This window comes from Pelophylax lessonae (assembly GCF_965119305.1).
Source record: "Pelophylax lessonae genome assembly, chromosome: 13".
Classification (NCBI taxonomy): domain Eukaryota; kingdom Metazoa; phylum Chordata; class Amphibia; order Anura; family Ranidae; genus Pelophylax; species Pelophylax lessonae.
Genome location: NC_138780.1, coordinates 133801905 through 133820598, shown reverse-complemented (window position 1 = coordinate 133820598; position 18694 = coordinate 133801905). Strand labels below are relative to the sequence as shown.

At 42.9% G+C, this 18694-nt stretch overlaps 1 protein-coding gene across 1 annotated transcript in view; it reads right to left on the bottom strand.

Annotated features, from left to right (window-relative positions):
- Positions 1-18694, bottom strand: part of SPTBN5 (spectrin beta, non-erythrocytic 5) — a gene marked incomplete at its 5' end in the record, with an annotated part of 344281 nt that overhangs the window by 245195 nt on the left and 80392 nt on the right. The window contains 5 exons of the mRNA XM_082275221.1: positions 6708-6908; positions 9033-9219; positions 12416-12642; positions 14889-15053; positions 16775-16945. Of these exons, the coding sequence (XP_082131347.1) occupies positions 6708-6908; positions 9033-9219; positions 12416-12642; positions 14889-15053; positions 16775-16945 (951 nt within the window). The remainder of the gene's footprint in view (positions 1-6707; positions 6909-9032; positions 9220-12415; positions 12643-14888; positions 15054-16774; positions 16946-18694) is intronic.

The following is an 18694-nucleotide window of genomic DNA, read 5'->3' as shown; positions in this document are numbered from 1 at the left end:
TGCGCGCAGGGCCGGCGTTAGGGGGGGCAAACTGGGCAACTGCCCAGGGCCCCGAATGTCCAGGGGCCCCCAGCCGCCCCCTGTCAGCGGAGCGGAGGCAGCGTGACACTATGTGCTGGCGGGCGAGGGGCGGACTGATCATTCGGGCAGTCGGGCACTGCCCGAGGCCCCGTGGTTGAGGGGGGGCCCCACAGCAGTCTGTCCCTGGAGGTGCCTACACACTCTTGCACTGCAGAATGGAGGAATGGAGGCTCCAGTGAGGCAGTAAAGATGGATCCTTGCCGGCGATGGATGCGGGCATGCGGCTATAGGAGAGCTGGCCAAGATCAGAGTGATTTAAATGGAGCTTTGGGGATGATAAAGCAACAGGCGCTTGGGCCACCTCAGAATTCAGCTGAGGGGCGGGGCCACACGTTCCCGCCACGAGGGGTAGCCAGAGTGCAGAGAGAGAAGAGAGCGGAAGACATCTCTCAGCCAGCCCAGCCGGCAGCCACCCACAGGTTGTGACAGGTACGTGGAGATTTATAGTCTGCTCTGCCTCTGCTGCTACTGTGCTTATCTGTGACAAGTTCGTGCAGGAGAATGGAGATTAAGAGTCTGCTGCTCTGCTGCCTGCTACTGTGCTTATCTGTGTAAGTTCGGAAGCACAGTAATAGCAAGGTGAGGGGGGAGGGGGTGTCAGTGTGCTACATTTATAGGCTTTGGAAGCAGCCCTTAATATGGTGGGAAACAAATTTTGTCAAAGCAATTCCAACCTCTCTCTCTCTGGAATTACTTCTTTTTTTTTAGACTCTGTGACTCAGACTCTGTGACTTTTTTTAGACTCAGACTCTGTGGTGAATTGTGTGGTGTCGGGGGTGGGGGCGTGACACAGCGGTGCTGAATTTGGTGGGGAGATCACATATTGGTGGGGGTGTCAGTGGTGGTGTAGGGGGGGATGACACAGCGGTGGTGAATTTTGTGGTGAAATCACATATTGGTAGGGGGTCTGTGGCACAAACCCCCTACCAATATGTGATTTCCCCACAAAACTCACCACTGCTGTGTCATCCCCCCCCCCCTTACCACCACTGACACCCCCACCAATATGTAATCTCACCAAATTCATCACTGCCGTGTCATACCCCACACATTTCACCACTGACACCCCCCCACCCCACACCCCCGCCAAATCTCCCCACCAAATTCACCAATCACCACCATTGTATCATACCCCCCCACACACAATTCACCGCTGATCTCCTCACCAAATTCACCACTGCTTTGTCATTCGGAGGGAATGACAAAGCAGTGGTGAATTTGGTGAGGAGATCAGCGGTGAATTGTGTGCGGGGGGGGGTATGATACAGTGGCGGTGTAGCCCCCCCAAAACCACACAATTCACCACTGACACCCCCCACCCTAATATGTGATCCCCACCAAATTCACCACTGCTGTGTCATCCCCCCCCCCCTTACACCCCACAAAATGTGATCTCCACCAAATTCACCACTGCTCTCATTCCCCAACACACAATTCACCACTGACACTCGGGGCTGAAGATTCAGCACTGCCCCCCCCACCAATATATGATCTCCCCCCAAATTCAGCACAACACTGTGATCCCCCCCATCCCTGCGATCCCCTTCAGACCTGATCATTCACTACTACCTATCCCCCCCTCGTCCCGACGTCACCTTCCCGCCCGCTGTCAGAGAAGAGGCAGTGGGCGGCGTGCATGGAGGAAGAAGAGTCCAGTGTCCGGTCGGAGGAGGAAGAAGTCGACTCCCGAGCAGCATGGTCGCCAGGGAGTCGGGACGGTGACGGGCGGCGCGCATGCAGGTCGAGACGAGGACTCGGAAGGAAAAGACGTCCGACCGAGTCCCGAGCAGCACGCCAGGCACGGTGGCGGCAGTGGCACCATAGGTAAATGAAGTCCTCAGGGGGGGGGAGGGGGGGCACGCATTGATGGGGACATGCTGGACACTGTGCATTGAATGGGGACATGCTGGTCAGGTCACTGTGCATTGAATGGGGACATGCTGGTCAGGTCACTGTGCATTGATGGGGGACATGCTGGTCAGGTCATTGTGTATTGAATGGGGACATGCTGGTCAGGTCACTGTACATTGATGGGGACATGCTGGTCAGGTCACTGTGCATTGAATGGGGACATGCTGGTCAGGTCACTGTACATTGATGGGGACATGCTGGTCAGGTCCCTGTGCATTGATGGGGGACATGCTGGTCAGGTCACTGTGCATTGAAAGGGGACATGCTGGTCAGGTCACTGTACATTGATGGGGACATGCTGGTCAGGTCCCTGTGCATTGATGGGGGACATGCTGGTCAGGTCACTGTGCATTGAATGGGGACATGCTGGTCAGGTCACTGTACATTGATGGGGACATGCTGGTCAGGTCACTGTGCATTGATGGGGGACATGCTGGTCAGGTCACTGTGCATTGAATGGGGACATGCTGGTCAGGTCACTGTGCATTGATGGGGGACATGCTGGTCAGGTCATTAGGCATTGAATGGGGACATGCTGGTCAGGTCACTGTACATTGATGGGGACATGCTGGTCAGGTCACTGTGCATTGAATGGGGACATGCTGGTCAGGTCACTGTGCATTGATGGGGTACATGCTGGTCAGGTCATTGTGTATTGAATGGGGACATGCTGGTCAGGTCACTGTACATTGATGGGGACATGCTGGTCAGGTCACTGTGCATTGAATGGGGACATGCTGGTCAGGTCACTGTACATTGATGGGGACATGCTGGTCAGGTCCCTGTGCATTGATGGGGGACATGCTGGTCAGGTCACTGTGCATTGAAAGGGGACATGCTGGTCAGGTCACTGTACATTGATGGGGACATGCTGGTCAGGTCCCTGTGCATTGATGGGGGACATGCTGGTCAGGTCACTGTGCATTGAATGGGGACATGCTGGTCAGGTCACTGTACATTGATGGGGACATGCTGGTCAGGTCACTGTGCATTGATAGGGGACATGCTGGTCAGGTCACTGTGCATTGAACGGGGACATGCTGGTCAGGTCACTGTGCATTGATGGGGGACATGCTGGTCAGGTCATTAGGCATTGAATGGGGACATGCTGGTCAGGTCACTGTACATTGATGGGGACATGCTGGTCAGGTCACTGTGCATTGAATGGGGACATGCTGGTCAGGTCACTGTGCATTGATGGGGTACATGCTGGTCAGGTCCCTGTGCATTGAATGGGGACATGCTGGTCAGGTTACTGTACATTGATGGGGACATGCTGGTCAGGTCATTGTGCATTGAATGGGGACCTGCTGGTCAGGTCACTGTGCATTGATGGGGTACATGCTGGTCAGGTCCCTGTGCATTGAATGGGGACATGCTGGTCAGGTTACTGTACATTGATGGGGACATGCTGGTCAGGTCACTGTGCATTGAATGGGGACATGCTGGTCAGGTCACTGTGCATTGATGGGGTACATGCTGGTCAGGTCCCTGTGCATTGAATGGGGACATGCTGGTCAGGTTACTGTGCATTGATGGGGACATGCTGGTCAGGTCATTGTGCATTGAATGGGGACATGCTGGTCAGGTCACTGTGCATTGATGGGGGACATGCTGGTCAGGTCACATTGATGGGGGACATGCTGGTCAGGTCACTGTGCATTGAATGGGGACATGCTGGACACTGTGCATCGATGGGGGACATGCTGGACACTGTGCATCGATGGGGGGCATGCTGGACACTGTGCATTGAATGGGGGCATTCTGGACACTGTGCATTGATGGGGGACATGCTGGTCACTGTGCATTGATGGGGGACATGCTGGTCACTGTGCATTGATGGGGGACATGCTGGTCACTGTGCATTGATGGGGACATGCTGGTCACTGTGCATTGAATGGGGACACGCTGGTCATTCTTGAACCAACCTAATGATTGTTTAAGTCACGCAATTTTTTTTACAGTGTAATCTGTCAATGGTGATAGTATTAGAGTTTTTATTCTATATTTGTTGCCCTGGGGCTTTCTATTTAGTGTAAATGAGTAGCGCTATGTGCAGAGCTGTGTATGTTCTTTATATGGCTCTGCTGCTCCTCACCCAGGCCTATCTATAATAGATCTGGGTGAGGAGCAGTAAACATAATAGAATATTATAATTGATGTGATTATAATGATTATGATTATAATTAATTTAATGTTATTTAATGAAAGCATATTTTCATGTAGTTGTATGTTTTATTTGGCTAAATTGATTAACTGCGCCTATATTTTTGGTAGAATATAAAAAAATTTGGGGCCCCACTTTTAGATTTGCCCAGGGCCACACTTTGTCTAAAACCGGCCCTGTTTGCGCGTGGTTAATAAAAGTTAATCTATGCTTTTTTATAAATAAATTTAATTTTCAATTGGCATTTGGGTTCCCAACTCATAGGCTTAGCATCTATTTAGTGTACTATTTTTGTAGGTTATTACATTTTAATTACAGAAGCAGTCTGTTATCTTTTTATAGCTCTAGATTTATTATCTCACTGTTAAATTCATTATACAGTAAATCATACACATCATAATTTGGTTGTTTATAAGCATGAAAAATATGCATATCTGCATAATAAAAGACAAATAACATTCACTTATTTTTCAGAAGTTAGTTCTTTTTTTGGTAGTGCTCCTTATACAGTATATCAATACAATGCACTGGTGGATGTGGTTATTGAAATAATTATGCACTGGTGTTTTTCTTTGGCAATAGTTAAACTATCATTGAAAATTGGGTTTTATTATTAAACAGACATATCATAACAAACCATTTTTTATTTTTATGAATTTGCAAGTCATTTTATCAGACAACTTCTATAAATAGCTGGGATTAAAAAAAGATTTGTAGTAGATTTAGGACAAATTTTATCTCTGGGCAGTATATTGGCCAATTTGTTTGAACCCCTTTCCTTTTAGCAAGAACCAAGCAATCAGCGGTCTTTGATCACTCAGTTCTTGGTCCAGAGGCAGCAGCGGACAGATGCAGCATTGAAATGATGCTGTAGTCACCTAGGGGAGTTTGTATGTTTGTTTTTAATTTAAATCCGTCCTACACTTCTCTTTTAAGAGGTTTGTCTTCTAGTCAAAGACAAACTTGTATGACTAATGGATCTGTGTAAAAATGCCCTTTAGATTATAAGAACATATTACGGTCCCTCTGCTGTTTCATTCTTCTAGCAGAGATATGTACTTTTGAAGCAAAGTTCCCACCTTTCTCCCTACTGTCCTAGGCCCCACTGAAAACAATTGGGGGGGGGGATTTCAAACCTAAAACAGACAGAATATGGAACAGCTGTGCAAGGCAACCAATCAGCTTCTATGTTCAGATTGTACAGTTAGGCTCCTTTCACACACTCCGTCCGTTGGACGGAGTCCGTTTTTCACAGCGGGGGATCGAGCCGCCGATCCCCCGCTGAGCAGGAGGATGACAGCTGTGTCTCCGCGCTGTGTGCGGAGACACAGCTGTCAGTTCCCCATGCACCTCTATGGGGAAAATCGGATGGGAACGGACCGTCAGTCCGTTCTCATCCGATCCTATCCGATCCGCTGGACGGATGGAAAATAGGGTTTCCATCCGTCCAGATTTGACGGATCGGATCGGATTGGGTGTCAGCGGACATGAACGGTCCGCCTGTGTGAAAGGGGCCTTAAGCTTTGAAAATGAATGATAGAAGCTGACTGGTTGCCATAAACAGGTGTTCCAGATTCTGGCTGCTCCGGGTTTGATAAATTCCCCCCAAGGTTCTGCAAATGAGGACAAGAAGCCCAATCACTCAGTATCATGTGAAAACAATTTTTATAATTGCCTAGCCTTATAATATAACTGAAATCCCTGATTCTAAGCTAGCAGAAACCTCATACCATTGGATACATTGAAAAATCTCTTAGGAGCCATGTATGGCTAATAAACTTGACCAGCAACATTTTGAGTGTGTTCATTTGTTTATTTATTTTTTTGTCTTTCTTTATTGATGCAGGCAGCCTCTTTTGCTTTTTGTAATGGAGGATACAATTATCAGCGGACAGCGCTGGTGGAGAACCCCAGAGGAGGAGGTAAGGGGTGCTCTGTTCTATACCATTGCACAGAGCAGGAAGGTATAAACCTCTTTTCAATTTTAGGGAAAAATATAGCCTTTACAATGGCTTTAATTATTTTATTGGTGTTAGGCTTTCCTCACTGTTGTCTTTCAATTGTATGTGATATTTTTCACACCTGAATTCTTATTTGACAAATCTTTTCATGTAAAAAAATATATAACTGAAGACAATTTTTTTTTTTTGGTTTGGTGTAGAGTGGAGAGGGTTTGTTACACCTGCCAGGTTTTTATTGCTATCTATATCCACATTAAGAAGATTTACAATCTTTTTATGTCCTGCTGACCATTATTTTGGAAAGTGAATGACAATATCAAACTCTGAGTGGTCACATGAACAGAAATAGAAGGGAAGTCCTCCACTGTGGACCATAGTTATGGTGACCCTGATGACTACCAGGGAGGGATTTCCTTTCATTTCTATTTGTGGTCATGTGGCAGGAAGTGAAGGGAATCTCCCCTATGGGGCACAGATGTCAGAAAAAAACTGATAGGGGTCATAACCCTCCCTTAATCTACCCAAAATGAAAAAAAAAAAAAAAAAAAAAAGTTTTGCCTTCAGTTCTACTTTAAGAAATATCTCACCTGGTGAAAACTGACTGATTCTTGCAGGTGTCTTGTGCGTTTCTCACAGGCCTCCTCCAGCTCTGACCAGGCAGCTTGCAGTTGCTTATTTTTCTCAGTTATATTTCGTGATTCCGGGTGATGGCTTGCAATAAGAGATTTGCCCATTTCCTGAACTTTGTGCAGCTGTTGGGTGTGAGCATTTATTTCTGCTTGTAACTCCTGCAAACAGTGAAGAAGTTTGGTTTGTCTATGTTCATATAGCAATATGGGTTAGAGCAAGAGCACATAAGACTATTATATATTTAGTACAAATCTTATTCTCAAAAAAAAAAAAAAAAACAGCAGTTGCAACTTTTTATATTGCATAATATTTGAGCAGCTGTTTATCAAATGCATATTTTCAGAAAAAAATGCACATTGTAGCAAGATAAATAATTCTAGTGCTAGACCTCCTCTGTAACTCAAAATTGGTAACCTGTATAAATTATTAAAGCATTGCCTATGGAGATTTTTAAGTATCATACTTTGTAAGCCATTCCAGAGCGTGAACAATTTTAAAGTGTGACATGTTAGGTATTTATTTACTTGATGTAACATCATCTTTTATATTTTACCAAAAAATTGGGTTATATATTGTGTCTTTTTGCATTAAAATTCATTAAAATTTATTTTTTCCCAAAAAACTGTTTAAAAAAACGCTGCACAAATACAGTGCAGCGACCACCAATTTATTCTCTATGGCCTCTGCAAAAAAAAATATATATATAAAGTTTTGGGGTTCTAAGTACTGTAACATTCTATCAGAAAAAATACAGATTTATACATGTAAACAAAAATGTCAGAATAGGCCTGATCAGCTACTTTTGGTACATAGATTTTTTTTTTTTAATAAGGTATTGCACAGGGTTATTTCTATAATTTTTTATCTACATTAACCTTAAAGTATGCTGGCAGGAGACAGACTTTTCGGCTGGGGATGTGGCTGTTTTCTAAACAAAATCCACACCCTTTGTATTGATATACCTTGAGTGCTGGTTCACACTGGGGCAACCTGTCAGGCGACCTGGTCACCTGACAAGTCGCAGTGGGTCGCCTGCCATAGATTAGCACAGGACCCGTTCTAATAGGAGCGACACAAGTCGCTCCGACTTAGAAAAAGGGTCCTGTACTACTTTGGGGCGACCTGGAGCAACCTGCATTGACTACAATGATATGAAGTCCGTGCATGTCGCTCCTAGGTTGCGGTGCGCGCTGTGCACCGTGACTTCACAGGTCGCCCCAGCAAGTCGGGTCGCCCCTATGTGAACCGGCTCTTAATGCATTTAGCTGATTACAAATGAAAGTTCAGTTGGGCTTTAGTTAACCATACCCACCCTCTAAAAGTTTAATAGATTTTTTCTCTACTATTGTACTTGTAATGCAGCTATAGGAGAACAGAAACCACTGCATTAAAATAGGGATGTTACATTTAAGAGGCCTGTATTAAACAGGAAATACACAATAATTTAGGTCACGCCATGACATTGACATTTATTGCCGCTCATTTCTCTTTTAATGCGCTGTTTATGGAAAAAGAAGTGGAAATAGTGGAATGCATTCCTATGATCTGCCAAGGTAAATGGGACAGTAACAAACAGTCTGTTTTAGAGAAGTAACCACTAAAGGAAAGAGTCTCCTTCCTCAGCTTTGGGTTTATGCTCCTGGAGCCCCCTGAGAGAAAATATTGTCTCCAGACAAATCCTAGGAATGTTTCACTCTTGTTGTTTCCTTGGCAAGACAACTTAATTGTAACCATGTTATGTAATACAGCTATCAGACAGTACCATAGGTAACATGTTCCTAATAAAAAGCTGTTTTTTCTTCAATATAGTCTGGAAAAAATATTTTCACATAATATACTGCAGACCATACATACAGAAGACTTTGTCTCTTTATTAAATATTCATGTCTGGGCAAAATATAAAAAGAAAACATATTTAGTATGTCTCTAAAATAAGTATTAAGCACGGTTGCAGTCAATATTTTCATTTAGAGCACTCAGGATTATTTGATACTCAGGCCCTTTGTAGATAAAGCAAGCATGCAAGCAGACACCTGCTCTATGGAACTAGGGTCACCTATAAAGCGAAACTGTCCACAAAAGGTTCAGTTTAAGTCACACAAACCTGAATTATTGATCTCAGACATCTTCCAGCACAGTGGAAAGGTTCTAATCAAGAGCAAAATACATTTCCAATGTAGGCATTGAGACAAGAACAAAAATACAAAGCAGACACAGAAACAATGTAGAATATCTCTCAGTGGGTCTAGTCAGAAAGGAATATACATGTACTGTATTTATACCTTATGTTTCTGAAGCAAGCTTTGAGCTGCATCCAAGGACTTGCCAACATTAGTAGAGCTGGCAACAGGCATCTTTTCAGCAATCCATGTCATTTCAAGATCAAAGTAATGATAAAACTCATATTGATTCACTTTAGCTTGCAGAAATTCCCTTCTCTTGGCCAGTGGCTCCTGGAGCGATTCGAACCTGGAAATGTAAATCAACATGCATTTTTCAGAAGGCACACGCAAAGTAATTTACTGAAATCTGCAGTATGCTAAAGGATAACAAACCTAAAGCCCAACTCCAGAATATTAGCAATTTGGGTTTGCAATGCTTAAAGAATAACTAAAGGTATTTTTTTTTTAGATTTGGACAGAGCTAAGAGGGATTAGGACACCTGCCAGGTTTTTATTGCTCTCTCTGTCTCTCTTAGGAAGAGTCACCTTCTCTAATTGTAATGTTTGCTGTTATCACTGTGATTAAAAGTGAAAGAAAATACCAACTGTTGGGCTCAGGCCCAGGTTGGCTAATCGGGAGCACCGGGAGAATTCCCGGTGGGCTAGTCGGTACAAGGCAGGGGCGGGAGGGATTCTTGCCCTGGGCTCTGTGTTGTCTTGTGGAGGAGGGGGCGCTGGGAGCTTGTCAATGCTCCGTTCTCCATCTTTCGGCATGTGAGGAGTAATCATGCAGCTGGAGAGCGGAGCACAGGGCGGAAGATGCACCAGCTGCTGGAGAGAAGATTCTACTCTCTCTCCTCCCTCCAACAGCGGTGTCACAAGGTGAGAGACAGCAGACAGAACACAGGCACTCGCAACACGCTTAATTTCTGGAGAGGGGAGGAACAGGAAGTGAGGGAGGGTGGAACTTACTGGTGACATCATACATGAGCTTGGGTGCCTGCTGCAGCTGGTGTGACTGGAGGCGGGAGATTTAGGAGAGAGTGCTGCTCTGCCTCGGAGGACAGGGGGAGAATGAAGGCTCCCTCAAAAAGCAAGGAGGGACAAACAGTGGAGAAGCAATATCTAGGTAAGGATAGTAATTGAGGTCTTTGACTTCTTCATATTTACAGATGGACACTGATTCATTCATTATTGAAAATATAGTAGTAATCTCTTAGAGAGTAAGGTTATTTAAAGGGGAACGTCATCCCCCAACATCTTTGGGCATTTTTTTTTTTAGGTACCTACTTTTGTTAGAGATGTAATGCATCTGTTGTCTTATTAATTATACATCACCATATATATTTTTGTGGTGAAATGTTTTTTTTTTAACCACTTGCCGACCAGCTGCCGTAGTTATATGGCAGCAGTTCAGCTCTGTTACACAAAACTTCATACCTGTACGTCGTTTCATATAGCAGTTAGAGGGGGAGCATGCCAACTGGCTAGAGGGGGACCCAATATAGTCAGTCGTGAACTAAAGTGGGCCAGTCTAAGGCATGAAACTCCAGGGCCGAAAATGAGTCCCACTCCGGCCCTGGTTGGGCTGTCAGAGCAGGAATAGATAGGAAATCTTCCAATGGGAATACTAGTTCTGGTGACCCTGACAACAACTAGGGATTCCTTCACTTTGAGAAATGTCCTCACAATTCTTGTTTTGGCTATGGAAAATCTCTCCAATAAAAAACATAGCAAAAAAAAATTGACAGAGGTCATAGTCCTCTCTTTCTCTATCCAAAATGCAGAAATGCAGGTAAAACACAGAACAATCAAGTATTTTAAATGCTTACAGCATTTTCTTTTCCATAAATGATTTTGTGTTGATGTGCAATGAGTCTCTGAGTTTACTAGCTCACTTGATTTCTACAGAAAACTCCTTGGCACGGCCCCCTCCCTCTTTGCACTTCATAGCCCTCTCTTCTTCTGGGAGAGTCTAATTACAGTATATCCTGGCCCAGCTACTCTGCTCCTCAACCTCCCTACATATTTTTTTATGTAGCAGCTGGGGGAGAAGCGAAGGGGACTATTATAAATTGTGACTTGAGTGACAGCCTTTAGTCTGATGGGGCTGCTGACATCCCATCTAGAATGGTGGCACCCAGAAGCAGTTTCAGGGCTTTTAGATATCTACATAAGGGAGGCTTTTACAGGTAAATATCATGCATTAAATATGTTAAATGCACATATAATGTTATACTGTAGGAGAATTATTCTTAAAATGAACAGTTTGAATACAGGGATTCTTTAAAGTAGGACTTTTGAGCAATTAAGATTGTACATCTGAGGCAAAGTGTATGTGTGTTGGTAACCTTCTATGAAAACCATATGTCAAACAACCAATAGATTTAGATATGTAGGGAAGGGATGAGTCAATCTAGCATGGCTAATTAGTCAACGTGTGACTTCCTGGTAAATCCCTGACCGAGCTTACTGGATCCTTTTTGGCCCCTGAGCAGCAACACAGAGTGAACACACAGTATGTCCACATCTGGAGTTTCACCTCCAAGTGAAACCAGTGCTACACAAAAGCACTTGCAACTCCAGAAGGAACTAGTCCCCAGAGGATACCTAAACAAAAACAGGTTCTGCCAAAAAAAAAAAAAACAGTCCATTAATAAGGAAGGCCCTAGGTGTTAATACTCCTGATCCCCTAGGTTCAATGGACACCATGTCTACCAGATTGTTTGGTCTGACAACTGATCAGGGGGGAATCCTGTGATATCTAAAAAACAACAATCTGCAAATAGTGCAGTGTCTCCTGAGTTTGCCAGAGAGCTTAAACATTTTGTTCCAATCACTTTTACAGTACCAAGAAGATAATGCCCACCCCCGCAGCCGCCTGGAACAGGAGAGCCAGGGACAGTGGTAAAAAGCCTTAACATATTGTGCAGGGAGTGCTTGGGGAACATCCATTTCCCAATCTTCTCCCTGATGAAGTAGAAGGTCAAAGGAGAAAGGTGAGTCTCAGCTGCCCTCCCTCTGGAGCTCCTGCGGCAAGGCAGAAGCTCACTCTAGCCTTTCATGGAATCCCTAAAGGTGCTATACAATGTATATTCAAACAGACAACATTCCTCAAAAGTTAGGCAAGTCAGATGCTCTTTAACAGGGGAATTGGTGTTGCAGCACTGTAACCATAGTGCACTGCATTTGTATTGGCACAAATGCTTGTAACAAGCCATCACAACTGAAGTGTAGGGCTCCAGATATCTCCTTCACCTGTTCATTTAAAGAGGGGTTTACCCTTGTGGTGAAGAGTTCCATTTAATTTAATAAATATGGGCATTTGCCATTCCTGACTGTACAGTGTGGCAGAGGGGTATACATTTCAAGGCCAGCTAAACATATTTACAAATCTTTTGTTAGGTAACACAGTTTGCATTTGTATCTGCATTCGATTTTCTGCATCTGCATTCGACTTTAATTTTTTATTTTAAGTGCTGCTGCCCTGTAGTAACAGTTACCTTCGAAGATACTTCATAGTTTCATCCATGATCCCTTTTGAGTTAAAATGGTTGGTGGCCATCTTCTGAGCTCGGGAGACGATAGAGTTCATTTTGTCAGCCAACTCCTTGCTCTCATTTTCCAGCTGACGGTGCTCTTTGAGAAGGTCTCGGCTGCTTCTCAGATCATGGACTGACACTGGGGTTTGCAAAACCTTCTCTATCTTCTCAATCTTTACTTTGGCATCCTAGGTTGGAACATAAGGAGGTGTTGTATATGTAATTAGCTACAATATTGCAAACCTCTGTTACTTGTTTATAGGAGTGCATAAAATTCCCCATTTATATCCCCAGTGACAGATGCATAGCTCTGTTTTCTTTTGTGGCTCAATGACTGATATAAACTGCAACATTTTATAGGATATCCCCATAATAAATAACACGGACTGCCAAGATCAGAGTAAAGCCATGGGTGTCAGGTAAAGTTCACCATCTATAAAACATCAAGCTGCTGAACTGGATAGCACTTGGATATCGATCTGTGGTCTCCTTGTGCTCATGTTTAAAAAAAGATTTAGTAGCTGAACCTCAATCCTCACACTGGGGAAGGGAATATTTGATCTATTTTCCATTGCTGCGTGTATCTTTGCAGTATTATATCTCCAAATAAATATTGTTTAACAGAGTGTTGCAATGCATAAGCAAGCAAGATCTTGGTAAAAAAAAGCATAATAAAGCTCAAGCTTAGCCAAAACCATTTATTCAATAGTGGACATAAGAGAGGATGGTTAGAGCTTCTGTTAAGCCCCGTACACACGTACCGATTGTCGGCCGTAAATATTCGGCCGACGACCGTTCGGCCGATTGTAGGCTTGTTAGTATGATGCTTCCGACAGCCGACAGCGCATTTTCGGCCGACCAGAATCGGTTGTGCAGGCATTAAAATTTTTGTTGGCCGTCACCAGAACGGCCGATTGTTTGCCAGTCAGTACAGATTTCGGCCGACAGACAGCAGATTAGCAAGACTGGGCATGCTCAGAAAAGAAAAAAGACAAGGAAAGTTAACCATCACATGACATCACTTCTGCAGTCGGCTGTTGTTGGCCAACAAAATTCGTGTGCAGTCTTTTGCAGTTTTCAACAGACACGACAGTCCTGGACAAAAGACGGCCGATCAGTATGTGTGTACGGGGCTTTAGTCTTTTATTGTCATTTGTGTCATTATTGGGGAGTTTTTCCTTATGTCCAGTCCAAACAGAAAATTAGAGGACATTTCTCCTCTGGTGAAACAGACAAAATCAAAAAAAACATTTTTGGCACAGTAAGCAAGGGTTAGAATTTTCGACAATGTTTTTATTGCTATCTGTGCCCTCTTGTAGGGATGACAACTGCAACTAGTTCTGCTTGCTTTCATATAACAAAGCAAATATTGATCTTGGTATAAAGCAATTGATTTGATATTACTGTGGGCTTAATGTACTATTTGATCCTAAACTTGTTAGAGTGATAGGACAGGAATAGCAATAGATTAGAGATGGCATTTATTAACTCCTAACCATACTGAATAATTGTTCTGCAGAGCAATTGTCACACAAAAAAAGGGTTTTCAGGTAAATATACAAGATCATGCAGTCATCCTTATAGCTAGCTTTAAAACATATAAAAAACCCAGAACAGTCAACTTTGTAGGGGGGGGGGGGGTTATTTCTTTACAGTTGGCCTAGGGCAGCAGAGAATATAAATCAAGCCATGCTTAGCATACTATACAAGTTCCACAGGCCTTCTTACAGGCCTCTTCTTAGCTTATTTGCAGAGAAAGGAATGGCGTGAGCAACTGAGACCGAACCATGTATAAATCAGTTTATAGTCTACAAAAAATGACTGCCTGATGCACCCAACAATGCAGAAGAGATCTCAGTTAGCTCACCATTTGAACTGTAGAGGAAGAATCACATGATGCAGGCTAGCGTCAGCTTATGTTAGGTCATTACACTTTGCTCATTATACTTTTCTACCTAAAGCTGCCCATAAACATAGACGAGCAGTTGGTCATGCAATTACAAGCCAATTGTATTCCTGAACCTGTGAGGGTGCTCAATCTCAAGGGGGGCAATAGTGATTGGGAACAGACTCTAACCTGTCAGATTAATGCCCCCCTCACTAAAGGGGAAAAAAAAGGCACTTACAGTGTAGTGTAGGCATATTTAGGTACAGATTTTCAGTACAATATCCCATGAGCTATCAGTTCTAGGGTGCTCTGCCATACACAAAATGAACCCCTTTTGCAGCTCAAAGCTCCTTTCGTCACTTTCTGCCTTCTTCTAGCATCAAAAAGAACCTCTACTACACTGTCAGTGCTATCTTGTCAATATTACTATCACGGCAGGTATTCTTTAAGTTACAAGTGTACTCTTTAAGGTAATAGTGTAGTTCGTGTGTCTTTTACTGATTCAGCATAAGCAGTAGATTCAATCATCAATAATTAATAACTGACCTCTAGCAGCTCCATTAGCTGCTCCTGCTGCCCAGCCTGCCTCAGCTTGTCCCCTCTCTCGGACATCTTTTTCTTTAGCTCCTCCCATTTCCCGATGACTTCAGACATCTTATTCTGGATGGAATTATTTGCATAATGATCTTCTTTTATGAGTTGCTTTCCAACCTATCATCAGAAAAAGAACATGTGAGATAATTCTAAGGGTTTAAAAAAAAAAAATATATATATATATATATATATATATATATATATATATAGAAGTGGAATAGGCAGAACCACTGATATATCGAACTGTGCCACAAAAAGGAAAAATGAGAATACAATAATTACTGGGCAGATATGATTCATTGAATTAGTTTCAAGTTATGATAAAGTTCAGTTAACTAATTCTGCAGCTGGGAATTGGCATGGAATGATCTGATTAAGTTATCAACAGCTGCCACAGTCCCAGAGCCAGACAAGGATGTAATTCTTCACAATTTTAGGGAAGGTATTACCTTGTGTAAACTAAGGCAGCCCATACAATAATCATTTTTTTTGAAAGCGGGTTGAAAAAAAATAAATAAAATGACCCAAAATCCCCATCTACACACTTGGGGTGGATGGGGAAATCTTCCCGCTGAGTTACTGTATTCTGCATTCCAGCATATATCTCCTTCAATAGCGAGGTAACAGAGGCAAACTTGACTTAATTACATAGTGTACTGGCATATAGGATTTAGCAAGAACCTCGAGTAGACATAAAAAGTAAAATGTAATACCTCTGGTATAAAATAAACCGTGAAGTATGGGAGAGAAAAAAAAGAGAAAGAAGAGAGAGGAACTGTTGCAACGTTTTGGAACCCTGACAATGAGCTGTAAGCAAATATGTAAATGATAGGATGTTTCAGGACAGGTGACAACAGTTTTCCAGCATGTTACTTCAATAGGAGTTGATCAAATTATCATAATCTGTTGAGCAGGGACAGCCACACACTGATCAAAATGTGTCTGTTCAATGTCAAACTGGCTGAATTTCAATCTGCCCATGGCAAGCTCATGTCATCAAAATGATTAAAATGTTGGTGCCAAGAGTTTGTTTTTAAGAACTCCATGCAAATCAATTAAATGCACTATGGGGAATGGCATCAAGATAAGAGTTAAGAAAGCTAAGGAATGTGATAAGGCAGGGACCTTTTGTTTTGCTTTAAGAACAGTTAAAGTGATTGTTATTTTTATAGGAAAAATAGAGGCTTTACAAAAATGGTATACTTACCTGCTCTGTTGCAGTGGATTTGCACAGAGCAGCCTGGATTCTCTTCTTCTCGGGTCCCTCTTCTGTGATCCTGGCCCCTCCCTCCTGTTGAGTGCCCCCAAAGCACGCAGCTTGCTATGGGGGCACCCAAACTGAGTCACAGCTCCCTGTATCCACTCAGACACGAAGCCCCAACCCACCCCACCCCATTTCTCCCCTGATTGGCTAGCTGAGAGCAATGGGAGCCAATGGAGCCACTGCTGTGTCTCAGCCAATCTGGAAGAGGAATCTGGGTCGGCTGAGACACTTGTGGACATCGCTGGACAGAAAGGGACCTCAGGTAAGTGTTAAGGGTCTGTGGGGGCTGCTGCACACATAGAATGCATTAAGATAAAAAAATCTTCTGACTTTACAACTCCTTTAACCTAAATGATAATTGGCTATGGTTATTATTTGAAGTTTATTGTTTGAGTCAAATCTTTTTTCACTGATATCTTAGAAACCTAAGCATGAACAAAGCATGAAGGTTATACTGTTATGATCAGGTAGAGTTTGGGTCACAAAGCTAAAATCTGTAGCATAAACCAAAGAAGGCTTGTGTGATGCCATAACATACATACTGTATACCAAAAAAGTTAATTTTAGCCCAGACCTTCACTAAATCTTCAAATCGCACTTGGTTGGCCTCCATCTCCCGCTCTGCAGCCTCGTGCCATTTCAGTTTGCGAAGGATATTATTTGGGTCCCGATATGACTCATCTAGTGCAATCTTGTACTTCTCCTCCATCCACACCAACAGCTCTGTGGCATCTCGATTAAACTCCTATATAAAAAGTAAACATTTGATTTATGAAGGTAATGTGACTGTCTGCTATTATAAAAGCTATAAATCAGTTATAATAAATCATCATAACATTTAACACTATCAAGATTATCATAAATGGAGCTTGTCCAAAGTTGGTGCAGTCATTTCCGATATGACCAAATTAGGAGTAGGCAAAGCCAGAGCTGGACCTTAAGTTTCCCAAGTGCAATTTTGTTCATATTTTAACATGGACCTGTGTCTGTGTGTCACCTAAATTGTGGCCTAACCAGCAACAGATATCTGCCCTTTGCTCTGCAGATTCTCTGTTCAGCTGCCAGAACTAAAGTGAAGAAGCTTAAACAAGGCTGGCGACTCTCTCTCTGTTTCCATTCAACAACAATGGGTGCCTGTGCATCCAATCATGAAGCACCAGGGAAGGGAAGCATTCTGACAGTACCAGGTATCTTTCATGCCTGGAGGCTGTATGGAGCAGAGAGGGGCAGGTCTGCTAGTAGGGTTGCCACCTCATCCCTTTAATCCAGGACACATATTAATTACACAGGTTTTGAGGCTGATATAATGCACATAAGGCACCAAGTGAGTTATATTACCACCTTATTTAGCCACAGAACCTTTGAAATTAATGTGTGTCCTGGTTTAAAGGGATAAGGGGGCAACCCTATCTGCTATTAGGGTTGTAATCAAAGTGAACCTGTTGCTTGGTCTTGCACAGGCAAACCACAGGACCAATTTAAACAACTTTGAGGTATATATATATACAGTATATATATATATATATATATATATATATATATATACACACCTTACATTATCTGCTTGTTTTTGTCACACTATTGACATTACTTTTTTTTTTATAGATAAGCATTGCATCACTACTTCTATATACTGATGCTCTGCAAAACAATTTGTAAGCCGAATTTTGTATATGTTTGAATAGCCCAATGGCACATGTTTGGCCAGAGGCAGCATATGTGTACTAGTAAAACCTGACTATCTCACTGTTGCATATACAAAAAAATAGGCTAATAGCTTCGATCTTATATAGTACGGAAAACCAGGAACCAAAAAAAAGGTAAAGCTTGCTAAAATGTTGAGCATCCCAGGAGTGGAATGTTTGAGGATTACTTATAAGAAGGACAATCTGCATGCATGTTTTTAGAAATGACTTAAAGCTTCTTAATGTTTGCACTATAAAGACCTTTTGATGTCATTGCTGGTTCAGATTTCTTATCAATCAGCCACATTTTAAAAAGTAACATAGGAGACATGCTGGCAAAAAGTGTGGGCATGATTTAACTGCTGGCTTTCAGGTCCAGCTTTGGGCATAAACAAATACCTTCATGTTTGCCTACCCAGTCTGATTTCTCAGCTGGCCATCCCTGCAGGTGACCATAGACATGTGAGCATCAGCTGATCCAGCCAAAACTGACTGGATTTGGCATTGACCATCTTACAGCTATGCCCACCTTCCTTTTGGCTCTTAACTATGAAAAGCAAAGCAAAAAAAGGTGGAGGTAATATGCACAGAAACTTGTTTTTTTTTGTCATAACAGGTTAGAGAATTAAAACTAAAACCTGCATTAAATATTTAAAATGGTTACATATATCTTGTCTACCCCAGTTATGATAAATTAGATCCTATATGTGTCAAGGAACAAATGTCTACAGAAACTATTAAAAAAAAATGCAATAAGAAAAATAGGGGGAGGGGGGGGCTGCCATTGCTGACCAAGGATGTTAGTTACC